We start from the raw sequence: 12,718 nt of genomic DNA on the forward strand, positions 1-12,718 counted from the left end.
TGATTGTAATAATTAGAAATTTTTATTCTGTTACCCTGCTTTCATTTTAAAACAAAGTTTTTCAAACAATCTCACTTGTTTATACCTTTCAGATTAGGGTTCTTGGTCCAAATTTGTAACATGAGCTTAGGTTTTGTTTTTGTTTTTGTTTTTTGTTTTTTGTTTTTTACCTCTTGTGACTATGTGCTACTGATCTCTACATTTTAAATAATAGTGCTTGAGTGCTTGCTTATCTGCCAGCAAAGCACCCTGGAATATTCTGCTACAGAATTGTAACATAGACCTACAGTCATAACATTCAATTTGAATAAATATATTAAATATCCAATTTAAAATCACGCACAGCTAAATTTCTCTGTGGGCCAAAAATGTATTTAGTACCTCCACTTCTGTGATATTTCACAACCTAATATTTTTGTGTTTTATTTCTTTAATTACTGTTGCATGTAGAATGTGTATTAGAACTTTGAGAGATTAAAAAAAATGCTTAACTAAATTAAAAACTTTTCCCCTCAAGTTCTACATCAAACACTTCGTTAACTGCAGACATAAATTCTGGATTTGCCAAACGTGTTCGACAAGATAATTCAAGCGATAAGCACTTACAAGAAAACAAACCAACAATGGGTATGTCTCAGCTTTTAATTTGATATTTAATGGTATGACTATGTAACACACTTATAGTACTTTACGTTTTTTATTGTGTTTTCGTAAGAATCTCCCTTTATTCATCACCTTTACTATATGGTAGAACAAGTATGATTATCCACATGTTATAGATAAGGAAACTTTAAAACACAAAAAGCATTTACCCAAGATCACACAGATACTATATTGGAGGAACCAAAACTCAAGAACCAGATCTTACAGCTCTACATTATACACCCTTTTAGTTATCCCTACTGCCTCATAATAATTGAAGTAATTGGCTAAATGTATTATTTAATGTTACTAATTAAGTATATTTTACAGATAAACTATACCCACGTTAAATTTTTCTCTTAGCGTAATATTTTGAATAATTTGGCCTCTAACTCAATGTATAACTACTACACATATTCCAGTCTATATCTAGTTATAATCATATTGTAACTCCCATTGGCAAGTTGGAAAAGATACTGATGGATCTTTCCCATCAGTTTGAAAGATACTACATTCCATCAACCACATATGGGAGTGACATGAGTTCATGATAACAAAACTACTTCAGTTAAACTAGTGGTATATATCATGCCAGCCAGTTTCCAGGCCCCAGCATCTAGACTTCTGTCTCTCTGATACTACAGTTCCTAAGACTTCATTCAGAAACTATTTATTTACTAGGCATTTACCATGTCTTGTGATGAATACAGAGAGCAGTAAGACATAGTTTGATTGTTCTCTGTAGGAACTTATAATTATAGCAGATGGAATTTAAAGGTGTCTCATGATACAATGTTTCTAAGAATAACAAGAAAGCTATTGTTACTTTTTTCTGTCAATGTCCTTAGATTAGAGTAATACAAAATTCCTCAGTAACTTTGTCAACCTGTATTGGTAAATGCTTGCTTCCTGTAGTAGCCAGTGTTTACCTTAAGTTCAATGGAAATTGAAACATCAGACAGCAAATTGAAACATCAGACAGTAAGGTAGTAAAGTATAAAATTTGCCTTGATTATTTGGTTTGACATGTTGTACTTAATAATGCTTAAAAATGTGTATCTGTAGTTAGTGTAGATGTGTACTGCCCCATTGATCTTCTGAAAAAGTTCTTCAAGAATCATAATTCTACAGCCAAATAATAAATTTATAAAAACTCTCAAATCATAGAAATTGGATTTTTCTAATATGCTTATTATCTGAAGATACAAATGCATCAAATATCTCATGTATAAAGAGAAGTGAGTAAAAATATCAACTACGGGGAAAAAAAAAAGTGGGAGATGATACTAAACCACAATGCTTGCCAAAGAGGTATTCGTTTGTAAGGAAAGATATTTTATATACATTATAATGTTCAAGTGAAAATGCCCAAATGCACAGCAGAAAAAAGTGAGAATTGAGACTGCCTTCCTTAGAACGTATTAAGCCAAGTTTTCTAACAAACAATGTACCAATGTACAAATAAAGAAACATACGACCATCAGTAGGGAAAAAGGCAACTCCTGTTAACTGAGCAATTAGAGAAATAAGAAACACAGTGTTAAGCAAATATGTCCATCTAAAACTCAAACCTAATGTGGCCCAGAAAGTGGATAAGCAATTAAACTGATCCTGAAAATAGTCAATGGCACCTTGTTGTAACAACACTTTGTTGAGTAGAAAATGATGGGGAAAGCTAATGAAGAACCAGAAGAATGGGCATAAATAGAACATACTTGAGAGGTGGCAGTAGGGAAGAGCTACAGGATTAAGATCAGCCCTTTAGGAAGTACTAGATGCAAATGATAATTTTAAATTGAAAAAGTATGGAAGTTTAAATCCCTGGGGAAATAATCCAAGGAATGAGAAAAAAATGGTGATACAGCAAAGAAAGGAAGAAATGCTTGTAGAAATGGTCTTTTATTAGTCAGAAAGAAAGAAAGTGAACATAGTAATTAATTCAATGACTTCACCTGATGTCTGTGTATGTGCACACACTCACTGAAACTTCAGTTTGCAATATGAATTTGAACCGCTTTTAAAAACCAAAGGTATTAATGTCTCTTTGTTGTTGTTGTAGTATTTTAAATTATGTTAACTAACAACTATGAATTTCAAGAGTAAATTTTCCTTTCTATGGTTATGATTTTTATAAGTTGAATGATGCAAACTTTTTGAATGATACTTATGCCATATTTATGCATCTTTTTATTTCTTCTCTAGAACATAAAAGAAACATCTGTAAAGTAAATCCAAGCTTGGTTAGAAAATTTGGAAGAAATATTTCAAAAGGAAATCTAAGATAAATCACTTCAAAACCAAGCAAAATGAAGTTGATCAAATCTGCTTTTCAAAGTTTATCAGTACCCTTTCAAAAATATATTTAAAATCTTTGAAAGAAGACCCATCTTAAAGCTAAGTTTACCCAAATACTTTCAGCAAGCAGAAAAATGAAACTCTTTGTTTTCTTCTTTTGTATTCTAAAAAAATAAAATTCCAAAAGAAAAGGTTGTCTTTTAAGTTTTTTAAATATTTGTTGCCTTTTAAAATCCCTGAGTGTAAGTTACCATGGTGGCAGCTTAGTTTTACTATGCTACAACAAGTTGACTAGGACATTTTAGTAAATGGTAGTGAGTTAAATTATCTTTATTATTTTTTGAAAATAAGAATTTAGAAGTGGTAAAATTATGGCCCAAGATGTATTTGGCTTGCTATTATGTTTTAATACATTGTTTTAATCATATATATGACTTTCCTTTTCAAAAATAATGTACAAGTGTCGATATATGTGCCCATAAAATCATTGTAAATATTATTTAAGTAGTCATCACAAATAAAATATTGTTCTTGCTACTTGATATATTAAAGATGTAGATTTTTAAGTGTTTCATTTTCTTGTCTCATTACTACCCCTTACATACTCTAAACCAATGGTCCCCAATCTTTTTGGCACCAGGGACCAGTTTTGTGGAAGACAAAACCACAGACTGAGAGTCGGGGGATGGTTTCAGGATGATTCAAGCACTTTACATTTATTGTGCACTTTGTTTCTATTATTATTACATTATATATTATATATATTATTAAATAATTACATAACTCACCATAATGTAGAATCACTGGGAGCCCTGAGCTTGTTTTCTTGCAACTAAACGGTACCATCTTGGGGTAATAGGAGACAGTCACAGATCATCAGGCATTACATTCTCACAGGAAGTGTGCAACTTAGATCCCTCACATGCACAGTTCACAACAGGGGTCACACTCATGAGAATGTAACGCCGCTTCTGATCTGATACGTGGCAGAGCTCAGGCAGTAATGCCAACAATGGGAGCGCTCACCTACCACTCGCCTCCTGCTCTGCGGCCTGGTACCTAACAGGCCACGGTTGGGGACCCCTGCTCTAAACTATTATTTTATAGAAAATGTGAATTTTGTAGATTTGTATTTCAGATACGATCAAGATATGTGGTGCCAGAGTCAAGTCTGAAAATAATCCACAGGCCTCGTAATGATAATGGGAAAAGATGTTTCAGTCATTCTTGCTGCTATAGGAAGTACATGGAGCTGCAACTTAATTATACAACCTTGTTTTCTTGCCTTGCCTGTCCTGTTTGTTTGCTGAATGTAACACATTTGGCCAAATGCACTTTTAATTTTATGCAGCACAGGACCCTTCACACCAAAGCAAACAAGCTGAAACATTTTAAGCCTTTCAGCTAATCAAGTTTTTCCACTTAAAATCTGGTTGGGAGAGTGTGAGAATAATCTTTAAGGTCCCTTTCAGCTCTGACACTGGTGATTCCATATTTATAGAGCATCTTCAGGATCTGTCATATGGAAAACCACCATACACACTTTTTTTTTTTTTGGTCCCTTCGTCATTTGGTTTTTGAGTGTGTTGCCTGTTTAACAACCACTTTCACCTCTGTATTCCTTTCAATTTTAGGTAAAAGAAATCTTTTTACCAGATAGTGATGCGTGGTGGCTACCATGATTAATAAGTGACTAGACCTCATGGTCCTCCTCATACCATAAGGTATAAGCACAATTTTCTTATATACCATTTTTATCAGGTAGAGATTTGGCCTTCTATAAAAATTAATAAAAGGGCCTTTGTCATAGAACTATATTAACGGGAAGTTAGGGGGAATAAACCATAAAGAATGTGGGAAAAGAAGGCGATTAACTATGTGAATTTAAACTAAAACAAGAATGCTATTTGATAAGTCACTGTGAAAACATTTTTAAGTGGGCCTATGTAAAAAGTAGATCAATCATAAGTGAATATGTAACCATGAATTTTCACAAGGTGAACATGCCCATGTAACCAGCACTCAAATGATGAAATAGAAAATTATCCATACCTAGGAAGACTCCCTTACACCTTCTCCCAGTCACCACCTCCCTCAATGGTAACAGCTATCCTAACTTCTAACAGCACAGTTTGATTTTTAATTGATTATTTCTTAAAAAATTAATATATGTACTTTTAATTAGTACATAATAATTGCACATATATGGGGTACAATGTGATATGTTGATATATGTATACAATGTGCAATGATCAAGTCAGGATTTTAGCATATCCATCACCTTAAAACTTTATCTTTGTGTTGGTAACATCAGAGATATATTTTAACTAAAATAACTAATTTTTATTTTTAAAAAATGTTCTTCTAGAAAATGATACAGAATGGTATGAAGTAAATGTGCTTCCTCCTCATCTCCTACTAATATCATTCCCAGGTGCAACCACTGTTAATATTAGGTTGGTGCAAAAGTAATTGCGATTTTTGTCAGTACTTTCAATGGCAAAAACTGCAATTACTTTTGCACCAACCTAATAGTTTAGGTACCATGCCTAGACATTTACTTTTGTCATATATATATAGAGAGAGAGAGAAAGAGAGAGAGATCTAGATCTATATTCCTATATTCTTGGGGATTTTCTATGAAAATAGGATCGTACTTTTTATATTGTTTTGCACTTTTCATTTTTTTTTTTTAATTCTACTTTAAGTTCTAGGGTACAAGTGGATAACGTGCAGATTTGTTACATATGTATACCTGTGCCATGTTGGCGTGCTGCACCCATCAACTCGTCAGCACCCATCAACTCGTCATTTACATCAGGTATAACTCCCAATGCAATCCTTCCCCCCTCCCCCCTCCCCGTGACAGGCCCCGCTGTGTGATGTTCCCCTTCCCGAGTCCAGGTGATCTCATTGTTCAGTTCCCACCTATGAGTGAGAACATGCGGTGTTTGGTTTTCTGTTCTTGCAATAGTTTGCTGAGAATGATGGTTTCCAGCTGCATCCATGTCCCTACAAAGGACACAAACTCATCCTTTTTTATGGCTGCATAGTATTCCATGGTGTATATATGCCACATTTTCTTAATCCAGTCTGTCACTGATGGACATTTGGGTTGATTCCAAGTCTTTGCTATTGTGAATAGTGCCGCAATACATATACGTGTGCATGTGTCTTTATAGCAGCATGATTTATAATCCTTTGGGTATATCCCTAGTAATGGGATGGCTGGGTCATATGGTACATCTAGTTCTAGATCCTTGAGGAATCGCCATACTGTTTTCAATAATGGTTGAACTAGTTTACAATCCCACCAACAGTGTAAAAGTGTTCCTATTACTCCACATCCTCTCCAGCACCTGTTGTTTCCTGACTTTTTCATGATCGCCATTCTAACTGGTGTGAGATGGTATCTCATTGTGGTTTTGATTTGCATTTCTCTGATGGCCAGTGATGATGAGCATTTTTTCATGTGTCTGTTGGCTGTATGAATGTCTTCTTTTGAGAACTGTCTGTTCATATCCTTTGCCCACTTTTCGATGGGGTTGTTTGTTTTTTTCTTGTAAATTTGTTTGAGTTATTTGTAGTTCTGGATATTAGCCCTTTGTCAGATGAGAAGATTGCAAAAATTTTCTCCCATTCTGTAGGTTGCCTGTTCACTCTGATGGTAGTTTCTTTTGCTGTGCAGAAGCTCTTTAGTTTAATTAGACCCCATTTGTCAATTTTGGTTTTTGTTGCCATTGCTTTTGGTGTTTTAAACATGAAGTCCTTGCCCATGTCTATGTCCTGAATGGTATTACCTAGGTTTTCTTCTAGGGTTTTTATGGTATTAGGTCTAACATTTAAGTCTCTAATCCATCTTGAATTAATTTTCGTATAAGGAGTAAGGAAAGGATCTAGTTTCAGCTTTCTACTTATGGCTAGCCAATTATCCCAGCACCATTTATTAAATAGGGAATCCTTTCCCCATTTCTTGTTTTTGTCAGGTTTGTCAAAGATCAGATGGCTGTAGATGTGTGCTGTTATTTCTGAGGGCTCTGTTCTGTTCCATTGGTCTATATCTCTGTTTTGGTACCAGTACCATGCTGTTTTGGTTACTGCAGCCTTGTAGTATAGTTTGAAGTCAGGTAGCGTGATGCCTCCAGCTTTGTTCTTTTGACTTAGGATTGTCTTGGCAATGCGGGCTCTTTTTTGGTTCCATATGAACTTTAAAGCAGTTTTTTCCAATTCTGTGAAGAAACTCATTGGTAGCTTGATGGGGATGGCATTGAATCTATAAATTACCTTGGGCAGTATGGCCATTTTCACGATATTGATTCTTCCTATCCATGAGCATGGTATGTTCCATTTTTTTGTGTCCTCTTTTATTTCACTGAGCAGTGGTTTGTAGTTCTCCTTGAAGAGGTCCTTTACATCCCTTGTAAGTTGGATTCCTAGGTATTTCATTCTCTTTGAAGCAATTGTGAATGGAAGTTCATTCCTGATTTGGCTCTCTGTTTGTCTGTTACTGGTGTATAAGAATGCTTGTGATTTTTGCACATTAATTTTGTATCCTGAGACTTTGCTAAAGTTTCTTATCAGCTTAAGGAGATTTTGGGCTGAGACAATGGGGTTTTCTAAATATACAATCATGTCATCTGCAAACAGGGACAATTTGACTTCCTCTTTTCCTAACTGAATATGCTTTATTTCTTTCTCTTGCCTGATTGCCCTAGCCAGAACTTCCAACACTATGTTGAACAGGAGTGGTGAGAGAGGGCATCCCTGTCTTGTGCCAGTTTTCAAAGGGAATTTTTCCAGATTTTGCCCATTCAGTATGATATTCGCTGTGGGTTTGTCATAAATAGCTCTTATTATTTTGAGATATGTTCCATCAATACCGAATTTATTGAGCATTTTTAGCATGAAGGGCTGTTGAATTTTGTCAAAGGCCTTTTCTGCATCTATTGAGATAATCATGTGGTTTTTGTCTTTGGTTCTGTTTATATGCTGGATTATGTTTATTGACTTGCGTATGTTGAACCAGCCTTGCATCCCAGGGCTGAAGCCCACTTGATCATGGTGGATAAGCTTTTTGATATGCTGCTGGATCCGGTTTGCCAGTATTTTATTGAGGATTTTGCATCGATGTTCATCAGGGATATTGGTCTAAAATTCTCTTTTTTTGTTGTGTCTCTGCCAGGCTTTGGTATCAGGATGATGTTAGCCTCATAAAATGAGTTAGGGAGGATTCCCTCTTTTTCTGTTGATTGGAATAGTTTCAGAAGGAATGGTACCAGCTCCTCCTTGTACCTCTGGTAGAATTCAGCTGTGAATCCATCTGGTCCTGGACTTTTTTTCATTGGTAGGCTATTAATTATTACCTCAATTTCAGAGCCTGCTATTGGTCTATTCAGGGATTCAGCTTCTTCCTGGTTTAGTCTTGGGAGAGTGTAAGTGTCCAGGAAATTATCCACTTCTTCTAGATTTTCTAGTTTATTTGCGTAGAGGTGTTTATAGTATTCTCTGATGGTAGTTTGTATTTCTGTGGGGTCGGTGGTGATATCCCCTTTATCATTATTTATTGCGTCAATTTGATTCTTCTCTCTTTTCTTCTTTATTAGTCTTGCTAGCAGTCTATCAATTTTGTTGATCTTTTCAAAAAACCAACTCTTGGATTCATTGATTTTTTGGAGGGTTTTTTGTATCTCTATCTCTGTCAGTTCTGCTCTGATCTTAGTTATTTCTTGCCTTCTGCTAGCTTTCGAATGTGTTTGCTCTTGCTTCTCTAGTTCTTTTAATTGCGATGTTAGAGTGTCAATTTTAGATCTTTCCTGCTTTCTCTTGTGGGCATTTAGTGCTATAAATTTCCCTCTACACACTGCTTTAAATGTGTCCCAGAGATTCCGGTACATTGTATCTTTGTTCTCATTGGTTTCAAAGAACATCTTTATTTCTGCCTTCATTTCGTTATGTACCCAGTAGTCATTCAGGAGCAGGTTGTTCAGTTTCCATGTAGTTGAGTGGTTTTGATTGAGTTTCTTAGTCCTGAGTTCTAGTTTGATTGCACTGTGGTCTGAGAGACAGTTTGTTATAATTTCTGTTCTTGTACATTTGCTGAGGAGTGCTTTACTTCCAATTACGTGGTCGATTTTGGAGTAAGTACGATGTGGTGCTGAGAAGAATGTATATTCTGTTGATTGGGGGTGGAGAGTTCTATAGATGTCTATTAGGTCTGCTTGCTGCAGAGATGAGTTCAATTCCTGGATATCCTTGTTAACTTTCTGTCTCGTTGATCTGTCTAATGTTGACAGTGGAGTGTTGAAGTCTCCCATTATTATTGTATGGGAGTCTAAGTCTCTTTGTAAGTCTCTAAGGACTTGCTTTATGAATCTGGGTGCTCCTGTATTGGGTGCATATATATTTAGGATAGTTAGCTCTTCCTGTTGAATTGATCCCTTTACCATTATGTAATGGCCTTCTTTGTCTCTTTTGATCTTTGATGGTTTAAAGTCTGTTTTATCAGAGACTAGTATGGCAACCCCCGCTTTTTTTGTTCTCCATTGGCTTGGTAAATCTTCCTCCATCTCTTTATTTTGAGCCTATGTATGTCTCTGCGTGTGAGATGGGTCTCCTGAATACAGCAGACTGATGGGTCTTGACTCTTTATCCAGTTTGCCAGTCTGTGTCTTTTAATTGGAGCATTTAGTCCATTTACATTTAAGGTTAAGATTGTTATGTGTGAACTTGATCCTGCCATTATGATATTAACTGGTTATTTTGCTCGTTAGTTGATGCAGTTTCTTCCTAGCCTCGATGGTCTTTACATTTTGGCATGTTTTTGCAATGGCTGGTACTGGATGTTCCTTTCCATGTTTAGTGCTTCCTTCAGGGTCTCTTGTAAGGCAGGCCTGGTGGCGACAAAATCTCTAAGCATTTGCTTATCTGTAAAGGATTTTATTTCTCCTTCACTTATGAAACTTAGTTTGGCTGGATATGAAATTCTGGGTTTAAGATTCTTTTCTTTAAGAATGTTGAATATTGGCCCCCACTCTCTTCTGGCTTGTAGAGTTTCTGCCGAGAGATCTGCTGTTAGTCTGATGGGCTTCCCTTTGTGAGTAACCTGACCTTTCTCTCTGGCTGCCCTTAAGATTTTTTCCTTCATTTCAACTTTGGTGAATCTGGCAATTATGTGTCTTAGAGTTGCTCTTCTCGAGGAGTATTTTTGTGGCGTTCTCTGTATTTCCTGAATTTGAATGTTGGCCTGCCCTACTAGGTTGGGGAAGTTCTCCTGGATGATATCCTGTAGAGTGTTTTCCAACTTGGTTCCATTTTCCCCCTCCCTTTCAGGCACCCCAATCAGACGTAGATTTAGTCTTTTTACATAATCCCATACTTCTTGCAGGCTTTGTTCATTTCTTTTTCTTCTTTTTTCTTTTGGTTTCTCTTCTCGCTTCATTTCATTCATTTGATCCTCAGTCACTGATACTCTTTCTTCCAGTTGATCGAGTCGGTTACTGAAGCTTGTGCATTTGTCACGTATTTCTTGTGTCATGGTTTTCATCTCTGTCCATTGGTTTATGGCCTTCTCTGCATTAATTATTCTAGTTATCAATTCTTCCACTTTTTTTTCAAGATTTTTAGTTTCTTTGCGCTGGGTACGTAATTCCTCCTTTAGCTCTGAGAAGTTTGATGGACTGAAGCCTTCTTCTCTCATCTCGTCAAAGTCATTCTCCGTCCAGCTTTGATCCGTTGCTGGCGATGAGCTGCGTTCCTTTGCAGGGGGCGATGCGCTCTGATTTTTTGAATTTCCAGCTTTTCTGCCCTGCTTTTTCCCCATCTTTGTGGTTTTATCTGCCTCTGGTCTTTGATGATGGTGACGTACTGATGGGGTTTTGGTGTAGGTGTCCTTCCTGTTTGTTAGTTTTCCTTCTAACAGTCAGGACCCTCAGCTGTAGGTCTGTTGGAGATTGCTTGAGGTCCACTCCAGACCCTGTTTGCCTGGGTATCAGCAGCAGAGACTGCAGAAGATAGAATATTGCTGAACAGCGAGTGTACCTGTCTGATTCTTGCTATGGAAGCTTCCTCTCAGGGGTGTACTCCACCGTGTGAGGTGTGGGGTGTCGGTCTGCCCCTAGTGGGGGATGTCTCCCAGTTAGGCTACTCAGGGGTCAGGGACCCACTTGAGCAGGTAGTCTGTCCCTTCTCAGATCTCAACCTCCCTGTTGGGAGATCCACTGCTCACTTCAAAGCTGTCAGACAGAGTCGTTTGCGTCTGCAGAAGTTTCGGCTGCTTTTTGTTGTTGTTGTTGTTGTTGTTTAGCTGTGCCCTGTCCCCAGAGGTGGAGTCTACAGAGACAGGCAGGACTCCTTGAGCTGCTATGAGCTCCACCCAGTTCGAGCTTCCCAGCCGCTTTGTTTATCTACTTAAGCCTCAGCAATGGCGGGCGTCCCTCCCCCAGCCTCGCTGCTGCCTTGCCGCAAGATCGCAGACTGCTGTGCTAGCAATGAGGGAGGCTCCCTGGGCATGGGACCCTTCCGGCCAGGTGTGGGATATAGTCTCCTGGTGTGCCCGTTTGCTAAGATCCTTGGTAGAGCGCAGTATTGGGGTGGGAGTTACCCGATTTTCCAGGTGTTGTGTGTCTCAGTTCCCCTGGCTAGGAAAAGGGATTCCCTTCCCCCTTGAGCTTCGCAGGTGAGGGGATGCCTCGCCCTGCTTCAGCTCTCGCTGGTCGGGCTGCAGCAGCTGACCAGCACTGATTGTCAGGCACTCCCTAGTGAGATAAACCCAGTCCCTCAGTTGGAAATGCAGAAATCACTTGTCTTCTGTGTCGCTCGCGCCTGGAGTTGGAGACTGGAGCTGTTCCTATTCGGCCATCTTGCTCCGCCCCCGCACTTTTCATTTTCATTCACATTTAAAACCATGGTGCCGCCGGGCGCAGTGGCTCAAGCCTGTAATCCCAGCACTTTGGGAGGCCGAGACGGGCGGATCACGAGGTCAGGAGATCAAGACCATCCTGGCTAACACGGTGAAACCCCGTCTCTACTAAAAAATACAAAAAAAAACTAGCCGGGCGAGGTGGCAGGCGCCTGTAGTCCAGCTACTCGGGAGGCTGACGCAGGAGAATGGCGTGAACCCGGGAGGCGGAGCTTGCAGTGAGCTGAGATCCGGCCACTGCACTCCAGCTTGGGAGACAGAGCGAGACTCCGTCTCAAAAAAAAAAAAAAAAAAAAAACCATGGTGGACATATTTCTAAAATTTTTAAGTGTGAATTTCATAATGCTGCTGATAACAATTTTTATATAGTAAATATATCAAGAGAAACGTAGATGATGGTCTCTTTTGAGCTACACTGTTCAGCATTTCTGAAAATATTGGAGTAGTCACTCACTGTTATTTCTACATCATGATGTGTTATGCATGTTCCACAGAACACAGCTTACCTGGGATTCCCTGCCAAGGAAAGGGTTCCAGGTCAAAGAAGGGTGGAAAATGCAGCATACTGGGAAACTGATTGTGCACATTGACAATATAAGCACCTGAAGTCTCATAACCAAGAGTCTTGTTTTACTTAACCCCGTAATTTTCGAATTACTTTTAAAACGCTGAAGTTTTTAAAAATTGTGTGAGAATACTATATTGAACCCTCATTATTATAACACTGAATACAATTATCAGATTTTGTCCAGGGTATTCTTTTTCTTATTTTTTTCCTTTGGTGGAGTATTTTAAAGCCTCATTTAGTCACTGCATACTTGCTTATGAATCTGAAAAAAAGTGACATTTCTTTATATTTTAAAA

General features: G+C 37.9%; 1 protein-coding gene across 3 annotated transcripts in view; it reads left to right on the forward strand.

The window, feature by feature from the left end:
- Positions 1-3,504, forward strand: part of KIF18A (kinesin family member 18A) — an 85,118-nt gene extending 81,614 nt beyond the window's left edge. For all 3 annotated transcript variants that reach the window (XM_001089262.4, XM_077964819.1, XM_028833549.2), the window contains exons 16-17: positions 518-627; positions 2,845-3,504. In XM_001089262.4, coding sequence (XP_001089262.3) covers positions 518-627; positions 2,845-2,927 — 193 coding nt within the window. In that variant the 3' untranslated portion in view covers positions 2,928-3,504. The remainder of the gene's footprint in view (positions 1-517; positions 628-2,844) is intronic.
- The last annotated feature ends 9,214 nt before the right edge of the window (positions 3,505-12,718 follow it).

This window comes from Macaca mulatta, chromosome 14 (assembly GCF_049350105.2).
Source record: "Macaca mulatta isolate MMU2019108-1 chromosome 14, T2T-MMU8v2.0, whole genome shotgun sequence".
In the NCBI taxonomy this organism is placed as follows: Eukaryota; Metazoa; Chordata; class Mammalia; order Primates; family Cercopithecidae; genus Macaca; species Macaca mulatta.